Below are 11,722 nucleotides of genomic sequence, written 5' to 3'. Positions count from 1 at the left end.
CTTTCTCACATGGCTATGGACCAGGTCTTGATATCTTCACTTCAGTGAAACCCTTCCCTGAAAACAGTGGATGTTTTTTTCCTGAGGAAAAAATGACAAAGATGAATTGAGCTTCCCAGGGCTCAGCCTAAGGAGGAAATGCCCGAATATGAAATGAGGTTGGACTCTTCAGGTCCTGTGAGAACCTTATCGGAGAAGTATTTTCTGAGTGACCTCCTGTCTTCCATATAGAAAGTCGGAGGGTTTTTGCTACTACATTTAGAGTCTGAGAAATCACAGTGGCTCTTTCCAGAGGTAGAATGGTCTCTTTATTCACTGCACACACAGAGAATCAATTGGTGTTACAAAATCAGCTCCTGCCCAGAGCAGCGAGGTCTGTGTACGCAGCAGAAAGCGAGCTTCTGCTCTTCTCTTCACGCCCAATGGACAGCCCCAGGGGACAGTGGAGCTAATATGCACAAGTGCTGTCAGCTCCATGACTGAATGGGACATGGAAGAGTTGCACGCTGTATAAATGCACGTGGGTAAGAAGCGCACAGCTCACGCGGTGAATGGTGTAACAGTCCATTGTTAAGTGCACATATGCTGCCAGTACCCAGGTGTCTTTCCACACTCGTCAACAACTCACTGGAGTCACTGCATCACCTGCTCTTGAGTTCTCATGTAACAGAACTTCTGTCCCATCGCCTCCTAAGAGGCCTTTCCAAGACCTGGCAAGCAGAACCTCTTCCACAGAGACCCTGTGGATTAGCCATCCAGCCTGGACGCCATCAGCGGGGATTGGGTTGAGTCTGTAAAATCTCTAGAGCAGGGCTTTTAACTTCATTTATCCTTACACAGCTCCAAGCACCCTGACGGTGCCTCTAAACACAATTAATAACCACCATGCACTGTGAATAGGCATATTAACTACCGTGATGCTACTACCCTAAAGGTCCTTTCTATCTCCACAAAAATAGTCTCTTGCCTACGTGGAGGTGAGACCATCCACTAACTGTCACTACAACTCTTAAAAGCCATGGGTGCTGTCACCAAGCCACATCTGCAACGATGGCAGCATCTGGCTTGGTTTCAGCTGCACCACAGACAGCCGAAATTCCCAAGAGCTCCCACTCCTGATGCACATCTGTAGGAGTCAGCACTCTTGGAGCGCGGATCTGAGACACCTCCTGTTGCGACAGGCACAGACAAACTGAACAGACCCGGTGTCTGTAAGTGTTGTGGCCAAAGGCTCCAGCTCAGCTCTTGCAGAAGAGTCCCTGAGGCCCATTTCCAACAAAAGCGTTGAGCTCAGAGCTGAGCTTTGCGACCTGCTAATGGTGGCAGAGCTGATGCAGATTGTTCACTTGGTTTGGCCCCATTGTCAGACCCAACTGCCGCAAAACACAGCATGACAGTACTGCTGGCATCCAAGGGACTTCTGCTGGTGGTGCCAAGGGAGCAGAGCGGACCCGTCCGTGCCGACGAGCCCTCCAGGTGACCTGGAGCAGCGTCTGCCTGTGCCAGCCCCAGGGACTGTCCTAATGCCATAGACCAGCAGCAATCAGGTGAAGCCAGAGAGGGTCCTACCAGATCTGCGGTTCATCACCGTGGGCATAGATCAGCCTGCAAGCTTTACTCTATCATCACCTCTGCTTTGCCTTTCACCTCCTGTCACTAAAGCTACTGTGGAACTACTCACAGAGCAAAGCAGTCACTACCAAAGACATGCTCGTAGCTACGTGCGTCAGTCTGCAACATTCCTCTACTAAACACTACTTAACTCCCCAAACCCCCCTCAAATCAAAGCAGATGTCCTGTTCGCTAGGCAGGACTCTGCACTTGAACCCCCCAGTAAAGGTACTGCACAGGGACACCACTGGCTCGAAGAGCTGAGAGGCTATTACCACTGCGGTACCCCGCGGGCTGCAGGGTATTCCTCCTGCAGCACCCCATTACTGCAGGCAGCGTGACCCACGCAGGAGGCTGTGGTCCCTGTACACACGCACAAGGAAGGCCAATGGCCCGTGTTATTGCAATGCAGCAACAGGGATCAGCCCAGAGCTGGGGGGCTCCGAAACAGCACAGCCTTTATTGAAACAAGCTGCATCTGGGCTGGCGGTGCCTATTCTGCGTCCCAGACAAGCTGGTGTCAGAGCAGTCACGGTTCAGAGGCCTGGGGGGGAAAGGGGCTTAGCGCAAAGCGGCTATGCAGCGTTCAGCTGCAGGGGCCTGTGTGCGTGAATAAACCCAAGCCGCGGTCCTGACTGGTGTAAATCCTCACACCTCCCTGAACTCCAAGGAAGAAACAACAGCTAACCTTAGCCGGCAGCTTAGCCCCCCGATCTCCAGGGACCGCTCTGCTCCTGCCGCAATGCACACGCTACACCCGTACCCAGCCACCCCCTCCAGCAGCTCTCTCTGCCAGGGACGTTCTGGTGTCGTTCAGCTAACGCAAATATGCACCGTACCTAGAGGAAGGACACGTTATATAGATATTTTCCAACACGACACTGCTCAGAAGCCACGGAGCCGCTGGCTTGACAGACCCTTCTTCTGACAGACAGCAGTCAGCCTCCAGCAGCGTTTCTCAGACCGCAGCACGACCCCTCTGGTACCCCAGTGATTCAAATGGGACCACAAAGTGTTGGTGGCAGCAGGAGCTTCAGCTCCCAGGGCAAGGGAGTAAGAACAGGCTGCAGTCCCCGCTGCCACTGCTCACCATAGCTGCTAGCTGCCTTGGCTGCCGAGTGAGTACAAACCTCCAAACCAGCAGTTACAGCCTGGTTTTCCTCCCTTCTCTCTCCCAGAAGAGGGGGAAAACAAACTTTGTCAAGCCAGTGGCCCAGAAGAAGACAAAGGAGTCAAAGGACAACACACTTTCCAAAGTCTGAGAAATGCTCTGAAGGCTGAAATAGGATTTTACAGTATCCCAGTTAGAGCAGCCAGGGCTCTCCCCGGGTTCAGAGACCCCCCAGTGAAATGAGGCAGCCCTTTGAAGGACAGGAAACAGAGCACTCCTTTCTCCTATGTCCAGAGAAAATGAGTCCCATCAAAATACTTAAATAACTAGAAATAAATTATTCCCCTTTTTCCTAATCAAAATAAAAAGCAATCATGTAAAATCAAATAAATTAAACCCCCCAGAAGAAACCAGAATAAGAAGAGGGGGATCTGGACTCAGTGAGCAGTTTTGTTCTGCATGATACAAAGCAAACAGAAAATACAATGCGAGAACCACCGACGGAGACTGGAATAAAGAAGCAAGACATCCCAGCTATCCACACTGAAACGGTGCAGACCTCTCTATGTTTGCAAAGGAAGGATATGCCACCTCCCCATACAAAACCAGCCCAGGACTGATGCAAAAAGAACGTGAGCCCAAGGAGAAAGGCTGTACCAGACAGAAGCAAAGAGCAGGTCCCTTGCGCGAAGGGATGGGCCACGGGGGCAGGAGTGGATGCAGGGAGTGAGAGATAACAGAGCAGAGTCCCGGGCTCACGAGAGAAGGATGCTCTTGCACATCGGTAAACCTTACACCCGCAAAAAATCCCACTTTGCTCAAGCAATAGTACCCTTTTTCAGCTGAGGTAAAGCAAACCTTATTTCCCTTTTTCCCCAGTAAAAGAGTGAAGCTTAAGAAAAGTACCCTTATTAAGACAAAGTAATTAATTCTTGTAATTCAAGTAAATTGCAGTAACTGCCTGCAGCTGTATGCAGAGGAAAGGGGGACTGTGTTTTGTAGGTACCAGGATCTGCCCCAGCACCTCTGGCAGATCCTCTGCAGAGACGGTTATTGTCTTTATATGGGTTTTTGCTGGAACTCCTTTCCCGTGCAGCGATGCCTCCGATGCCTGGCCTAACTGGACCCATATTAAAATATACTCAGTGGAAGAAAACCAAGCTTAAGCATCACCATGTATTGCTAAACCCTGGATTAGTGTATTATACCTGGGAAGGGCCACACCAGAGAGCGTCACTAAAAACGTGTAATGTGCAATGGCAGGTTAATCTCCAGGCACGAGGCCAGCAGCTCCCTGACTCCCATGAGACCAACGCTTGCAAGGAGCTGGCACGTCAGCTCTGTCCTTCCTCACCCCATCCGGAGAGCAGTTCCCAAATGAGCACCGCGTCCTGGGCTCATTATCAGGCGTCACTCCAAAGAAAGGCTACCTATTCAGGCTCGTAAAGCAGCACTCAAAGAGCCAGCACCTCTGCAGCAAAAAAAAAAAAAAAAAAAAATTGAAAAATTAAAAAATAGGGGGACCGTGAGATATTTGGTTGAGGGTTGAGGAGGAGAGAGGGGGCCAACGCGCTGAGGTCTGGCTGCTGGTGTGAGAAGAGGGCACAGCCTGCCCCAGCCCCTGAGATTTCCAGTTGCTGCAGCGTCCAGGGAAATCGTAGCGTAACAGAGAGGGGAGCGGGCAGAGGGAAGGGCAGAGTGGATTTCCAGAGTGGATCTTCACCATCTCAGCGTCCGGGAGAGGTTACCCCGAGCTCGTGTGCTTCAGAGAGCCTGCCCCTCCAGGGCCCCCGTGAGCTTCTCTTCATCCATTTGCTTCTGCTGCTGGTGGATCCGAGCGTAGGAAATGGCATCTCCCCTGCAGAGAGAAGGGACAGCGTGGGGATGTGAGCTCCAGGTGCCCACCGTGGTGGGTACAGCACCTGGCAGAGAGGTCTCCCAACCAGGGCCCGGGCCTCTCCGTGCTGAGGGATGCCAGGAGTGAAATGAGACGTGCTGGCCCTCTCCAACCCCACCAAAGCTGCTCACCGCCCCCAGAGCTGGGCCCATCCGTCCAACGGCTGCAGAAAGAGGGCTGGGACCCACAGGGCAACCTAGATTGAGCTCCCAAGGAAAAGCTCAGAGCTTCAGCAAACCCTAGGACCTTCCCTCCCAGAGCTTTGAGATGATGGCAGAGAGGTGTTCTCTGGCAGCATTTACACCTGAAAGCATGGTTAGTACAAGAGGAAAGCATAGCCTTAGGGAGGCAGATGGGGGTGAGGGCTGGAGGTCCACCTTCCCCTTCCCTCCCCTCTACAAGCAGACAGGTCTCTCTTACTTTTTGCCAAGCGCCGACAGGCCATAAAGCACCCCGGTGGCAAACGCAATGGCATTTCCAAAGAGCGTGGTCAGCGTCAGGCTGAGCATGACGGGGAACACAGCCATCCTGGAAGACAGAGGCAGCCCTCAAAGCCGGGCTCCGCTCCCCACGGAACGCGGGGATGCTCATCTATCACGGCGTGCCCACGTGCATCCCAGCGCGGTTCCCGGGATGGCTTCACCACCACGACACACCCCAGGAGCATCCTCACCCGCAGTAGAAAGCAGCTTTCTGCCAGGGCCGCAGCTTGTCCGCCCTCGCAGAGACGGCATTCGCAAACTCGATAAACTGGCAGCAGAAGGGGGCTTCGCACAGGAACAGGACGAAGGCGTTGAGCCTCCAGATAGAGCAAACCAGAGTTAATCCTGCCCGCGTGGCGCAGAGCGAGGGTCAGCGATGCCCCCGGAGACCAGCCGCTCCCATGCCCGAATGCAGGCAGAAAGGAATGGCGGGGCTGGACCCCGCTGCACTCCCTCCCCCCTTCTTGATAATTCCCAAACCCTGGTGCCCCAGACTTATTTTGGATAAGGGTATCTCAGTATTTACCTAAAAAGGGGTAAAGAAAGACTATAAATAGAATAAAACCAGTGTCTCAACCCGCCCGATGGAGCAAGATCTGGCAATTCACAGAGCCTGCAGAGCCTGACGGAGGTTTCGCTCACATCCACTGCCCAAGCGGGGCAGCTCTGCCCCCTGCCCAGTGGCGTCTGATTAACCAAACCTCCCTCCCGGCAGAAAAAAAGAAAAGAAACTCTGCTCACATCATCCACACGCCAGCCGCGATGTTCAGGGGGTTGATGGTGACACAGTTCCAGAGACCAGCGAAGGCACAGGCTGGAAAGCAAAGAGGCTTTCAGTGACCATGAAGACCAACCCAGTGCGCCCACGGGGGCAGCGGGGCCGGAGCCTGGCAGGCAGGGCTGGCTTCTCCTCCCAGCCCTGCCCTGCAACGGGACCTTGCAGCCACACCAACGTGATTTTGCTCTCCTGTATTTTGGGCTGTTCTGCAGAGCAGGGGCTGCCCAGAAAAGCCCTTGCCTTGGCCGGCACCTCTAGGCACTGCAGAGCAGCCTGTACAGACCGGCACAGGAGGGTAGGTGGAAAGGTCTGATGGCCCGAAGAGGAACCCGGGATGCAGGGGAAGAGGGTTTGTTCCCAGCTCCTCCGGTCAGGTATCCTTTTGCTCCGAACGCTTGGTGTCTCAGCGTGACACTTGCACAACTATTTCACTTGTGTAGAACAACAGAGCATTTGCTTTTACGTGGAGTCACGTATGTGGCACCCTGTGGCACCCTGATTTTTAGTTGCTAAGGAATTACTGCTTTGTCCTGGGATGAATAAAGAGGTCCCAGCAGGCACCCATCTCTGAGCAGCACAGGGAAAGTTCAGCAAAAACATGACTTGCAGCACCAAGGCACACAGGCAAACAATAAATAAAGCAGAGGTGAACCCGGTCTCAGCCACGCAGAGCTGGTTCTGCACTAGAGATGGGCAGAAAAGAGCCAAGTTTAGGTCTCCGCTAATACAAATGAAAGCGGATGCTAGATAAAGCAGAGCCCAAAATAGCCCCAGCACTCCTGATTCAGTAATGCAAGGAGACGAACCAGGCAGCAGCGTCCAAGCCGAGGCTGCATGCGCCTCCTTCCTGCCTCATTAAACTTGCAGACTGTTCCCGGCACTTGATACGGCCCTTTTCCTCCGCCGATACCAACAGGCTGCCGCTGCTCACCTGGGAACCCGAGCCCAGGGAGGGCAGCAAGACACAGACTGAGTCCACAGTAAACACCACCACCCTGCAAAACTCCAGCTAAAATTATACAGCTCTTAAAGGCTGTCTTGGGGATGATTAAGCAGCACAATGAAGAGCAGCAGAGTCCGTCTCTGAGAATGAGACCAGCCTGGGTTTGGGTGTTTCAGATTTCTGCTTGTGTTTTGCTAAGGGGATCCCTGAGCAGAGCTTGCTGTGAGCAGTCCTGACCTTCAAAAGCCTGGCACAAGTTTGCAAGGTTTCTTTTAAGCAGTCACTGCTGAATCCTCAAAGTTCCCTTAAAAACAGTTATCCTTATTTACCGGACGGGGAAACAGAACTGCAGGCCTGTGACAGGGCTGATCTAAGGTCATCCCACAAGCAAGTGACCTCCTGGTTTTAGGAAACAACCAAACAAGGTGGTTTTTAAAGGCTTCCTAGGACTATTCCACAGGACCCAAAATCTTTCAGAGAATCCTGCAAGAACAAGATCAGCCAGCAGAGGAGAAATGCCAGAGGACATGTTAATATCCATGCTCCAAGGGCGCTTCTCATCCTCCCATCGCAAAAGGACCAGTGTCAGTGTCCCCACACTGCAGGGGAAACTGAGGCACTGGGGTGGGATGATCTGCTCACGGTCACACATGCAAACAGCTGGAGACCTGGAGAAGCAACGGCAAGCAGGATTGCTGGGAGCAGCGGGCAGGTCGGAGAGCAGGGCACAACATGGAGGTTTCCAATTCTTCCCTGTGACCAACAAACCCTTGGATGCTGATGGAAGAGGAGCTCAGGGGAAGCACCGCAGGCTTGTAACACTTGCTCTCCCCCAGGAAAGCACACTTCTGAAAATAATGCTAAATGACTTTCTGGCACTTTATAATTAGCAGAACAGCAGAAAACAGCTGCATCTCGACTATCCCCAAAACACAGCCAGGGCTGGGGCAGAACCCTGCCTTGCTGAACAGCATGGCAGAGCACAGAGGTCCAAGCGGTTCACAGCTACAAAATTGGTCTCCACCACAGAACAAACCACGGGAGGCAGAATGTTATTTTTCCAAGCAGGTTTTTGGCCTTAGTCTTTTTTTTAATCTAGCCAACTGGGGGTTGTTTTGTCGGGTTTCTGGTTTGGTTTTGTCCTCAAACACCCCAAAACAACCTTTGAGCACTAAGTGTCCCTGCAGGAGTCTCAGCTAAGCAACCACCCTGGTTGCCAATGGACTAATGACCCAGCAAGCCTAAGCTGAGCAAGCCCCTACATCAGCACGAGCACCAACCCAGCGGGAAAGGAGTCAAAGGTTTATAATCACAGGAACACTGCACCCGGTGGCGGCTGCCAACAGCCACAGAGATAACGATTCGGTGACCTTCAGTCTCCTTTGCAGAGCAGCGCATCCCACAGCAGCCTGGTACCTCCTTGTCCCACCGGGACGGGATCGGTTCCTGCCTCAGTAGCCAAAAGGGGACGGAGCTGCCAACCCACAGACTTCTTTTTGCAAAACAGAGGCCTCGCAATAGGTTTAAAATGCAGATAATGCTCAATGGCACGTAAGCTATGGAAGAGAGACAGCTCTGCCATTTGTCTAACTGCTGTCCCATCCTGAATCCCTGAGGAAGCACAAATAACTGGGAGCTAAAACGAGGGGGAAGAACACCACCCCCTACAAAGGCTCTATTCATTTCAAGCAGCTGGTCACTGTCCCCAACACAAGCCTATTTTTGCTCCTAGAGCATTTTACAAAAGCCACAGACTCTCCTCGTCCTTTTACAAACAGCAACACAAGGGAGAGAAGGGATTTGGCCAAGGTCACCAAGCCAGCCTGTGCAAGAGCCAGAAACAGATCCCGAACCTTGTTGTTCTTGTTCCTACTCCGGCCCCTGGACCTTTCTGGCTTAAGCAAGTTGTGGGCTGCAGGTGTTTGCATGTGGCAGACGTCCGCCAGCCTCACCTCCACTAACAAAGTTTCTCTTCCTTTCAACAGAGAATTTTTCCTTCTGTAAGAAATAATCCAGCCCTGTAGCAGGACCACAATCCAGTTGCTCAAAATGCTTATAAATGATTTCTGTTTGACTCCCCGAATCATTGGCAATCCAGTTAAGAGCCTGGCTCTTCTTCCAAAAGCTTCTTCTCCCAGACTAACCCAAATACATAAAACTCTCAGCTTTCCTTTAAAAACAAGTCATGACTTCTCAGAGCTGTGAACAAAAGGTTGGGAAAATAATCCAAGCATGGTTCAGCTGCTTTGAAACATGAAGGCAGAGAAAAAAAATAGGTCTTCAAAGACTTGCACCGCTTTTAAGCCACTCCTGAGCTGCTCTAGCATGAGGTGGGCAACACCACCAATGCGACCCAACAGCCACCCTCTCCAGCTCTTCACCCTCCATCCTCATCCCCCTGAGCTGTGCATGGGCCAAAGCCACATAAAAAGCGCCGAGGCTCCGGCTACAGCCCCAGCCTGTGGGAAAGACGCCGCTACGCTAAACCCCCACCTGGGACCTGCACTGAAGACACGTCCCAGCTGGTCTCTTGGCCGTCTGCTGGGACCAGAAGCGCGGGGGCCCCAGGCAGAGCATGGCGAGGCCAGTACGCTTTGCCGCAAAACCAAATCTTTTCACACCTCCAGAATTTCAGCACCTAAGACATAAAACATTGAGAGCAGCATATGTTTTACCAGCCTAGCCAAAAAGGGCTGTAGCGAGCCTGCCCAACGATACCACGGTCTACAAGGTCGGCTGCAAAAACGCCGTGGGCTTGTGCAGTCAAGTCCCGAGGCAAGAGGCAGGCATGGGAAGGGGGCAGAGAGAGAGGGGGATCAGACGAAACGCTACAGCCGAGGGTATAAATCAGGGCTGACTGCACTGGCTGAGAAACACTCTTGTTTTACTAGAAATCATGGGCCTGAAGCAGAAGAAATTCTCCATCCTGTGCTCTGCAGGAGATCAGACTAAGCGGTCATAACAGTCCCTCCTGCTTTTAAGAGCTATTAATCTCTCCACAGAACGTAGCAAAACAGCACTACAGGAGAGGCTGATTTCTGGCAAAGTTGCAAAGACTGTCCCTGGGAAAATTTTTTTCAGCAGCAGGTAATTCAGAGCACAGCCAACTCACTTTGCTGTACGCCGGCTCCCTTCTTCTCTGTGTCCAAGACTAAACCCCTTAAAAACACACAAGACAAACCAAGTCCATTATTCGCCTTCAAAAAAAAAACAAACCACAGGCAGGCCCTCTGCGATCAACAACAGGGGTAACAGGAAACATGCTCCGACATTCTGAACGGGGAGAGAAAATAAGTTGCAGGAACATACAAAGACCCGACAGTCCAATAGGATGAACCAAATCCCCTGGCCCCTGTTCAAGCCCTGAACCTGACCCTGCTGAGCACCCTGAGCCTGGTGCTCGCGGTAAAATCGTCGTCTAGTTTATCTGCCCACAGCCCTCCCGCAGGACCAGGGGCTCAGCTGCTGCTTCCATCACTTCCAGCGAGTGCTTTACCCAAGAAGAAACTTGAGGATTTGCAGATCCCCCCATGACGTCCCTTCTCCCAGGTGCCAAAGTTCAGCAAGTTCGGTGAGCGCAAAGCACATCCTTCGTGCGCCAGCTAACACCACCCCACTTCAGGCGTGCCCATGACTCTTCCTTCTGCCCGAAACAAAGCAAACTAATGTCTAGAGCAGACACAAACCCGTAACCCCAAATGATTGTTTCGTGGCGCGCCCCCCCTACGCAAACGTGACCCTAACAAGAGGCAGGCAGGACCCCCGACACGCGCTTTGGCATGCACAAGCGGCGCCGAAGGGGAACCTTTGGCTGCAAGGGAAGGGGATACTTACACATGCCCCCGATGACCCCGGCAATCCTGCAGAGCCACCTGTACCACCAGGTCATGCCATCATCGGCGGAGGAAGCCGCTGGGTCAGGGGCTGCTGCTTGGAACTGCTCATCCTGAGAGCTCATCGCACCCCTGCCCCTGGGGGGTCAGGGAGCAGGCACCCCGCTCCCCGCCTGAGCCCCAGCAGCGCAGGATGTCCCCCCCCCCCCCGCCCCCAGGTGACACTCCCCCCCGTGCCCCCCTCCAGCCAGCCCAGGAGACAGCCCCTAAACCCAGCCCTGCCGCTGCTGGGCCTCTCCCCGCACCCCCATGCAGGGCCTGGCGCTCGGCAGCCCCCCCAGGGCTGACAATGGAGGGTCTCCGCCTGCAGCGGCGATGCCAGCGGCCGTGGGAGCTGCCTCCACGTCTGCCTGCGTATTGCATTGTGGGTCCCCTCCTCCAGCAGGCAGGGCTTTGATGTCACTCTCATTAAAAGGCTGGTGGGCAGAGCCCATCGTGTACATATTCATAAGCAGCCGCGCAGGCACGCACGCCACGGCAGGGCCTGGGGTGCACAGGAGCTCTGGGTCCCGCTTCCCCTGGCTAACAACTAGCTGCTGTTATCCAGGCAGCCAGCGTGTGCTCGGAAGAGAGGGAACCATGAATTTTTGCGTTAGCGTGAATTTAAGAGTGTTACAAAATTCTGCCCTCGAGATAAGAGGGAAACACTCCCCTTAATCTGAATGGAATTAGGTTTTCTCCCTAGAAAATGGGAGTAGAAGTAGGACTTCTCAAGTCAGAGATGTCGCAGTTGGCAACCTGCTGGTATCCAAACAAATGGTACAGGGAAACAGCCTTAATTCTCTCAAACTATAAAGACAACAGCTGCATTTTTTGCAAATTAACACGGCGCGTACAGTCAGTAACCAGAGCCCATCTCTGCAGACCGGGGACTCTGCATAGTTGATCTGGAACAATAAATAGCAGTGAGACTTGGGATCCAGAGCAGAGTGGGAAGACAGATCCCATCTGCTAAAAGGTTACAAAAAAGGATTAAGAAAAGGATGTCTTTTCATTAACATCTCCTG

At 52.9% G+C, this 11,722-nt stretch overlaps 1 protein-coding gene across 1 annotated transcript; it reads right to left on the bottom strand.

The window, feature by feature from the left end:
- Positions 1-291: 291 nt before the first annotated feature.
- Positions 292-10,823, bottom strand: CACFD1 (calcium channel flower domain containing 1). The gene is made up of 5 exons (XM_076355400.1): positions 10,657-10,823; positions 5,843-5,915; positions 5,293-5,418; positions 5,040-5,147; positions 292-4,580 (listed from the first exon to the last, which is right to left on the bottom strand). Exons 1-5 carry the CDS (start codon positions 10,778-10,780, stop codon positions 4,487-4,489), a joined length of 525 nt encoding a protein of 174 aa, XP_076211515.1. The 5' UTR covers positions 10,781-10,823; the 3' UTR covers positions 292-4,486.
- Between the last annotated feature and the right edge of the window lie 899 nt (positions 10,824-11,722).

The sequence above is a fragment of the Aptenodytes patagonicus genome, chromosome 18 (assembly GCF_965638725.1).
Source record: "Aptenodytes patagonicus chromosome 18, bAptPat1.pri.cur, whole genome shotgun sequence".
NCBI classification, from domain to species: domain Eukaryota; kingdom Metazoa; phylum Chordata; class Aves; order Sphenisciformes; family Spheniscidae; genus Aptenodytes; species Aptenodytes patagonicus.
The sequence above is the reverse complement of the archived record's forward strand: the minus strand, read 5'-3'. Positions and strand labels throughout refer to the sequence as shown.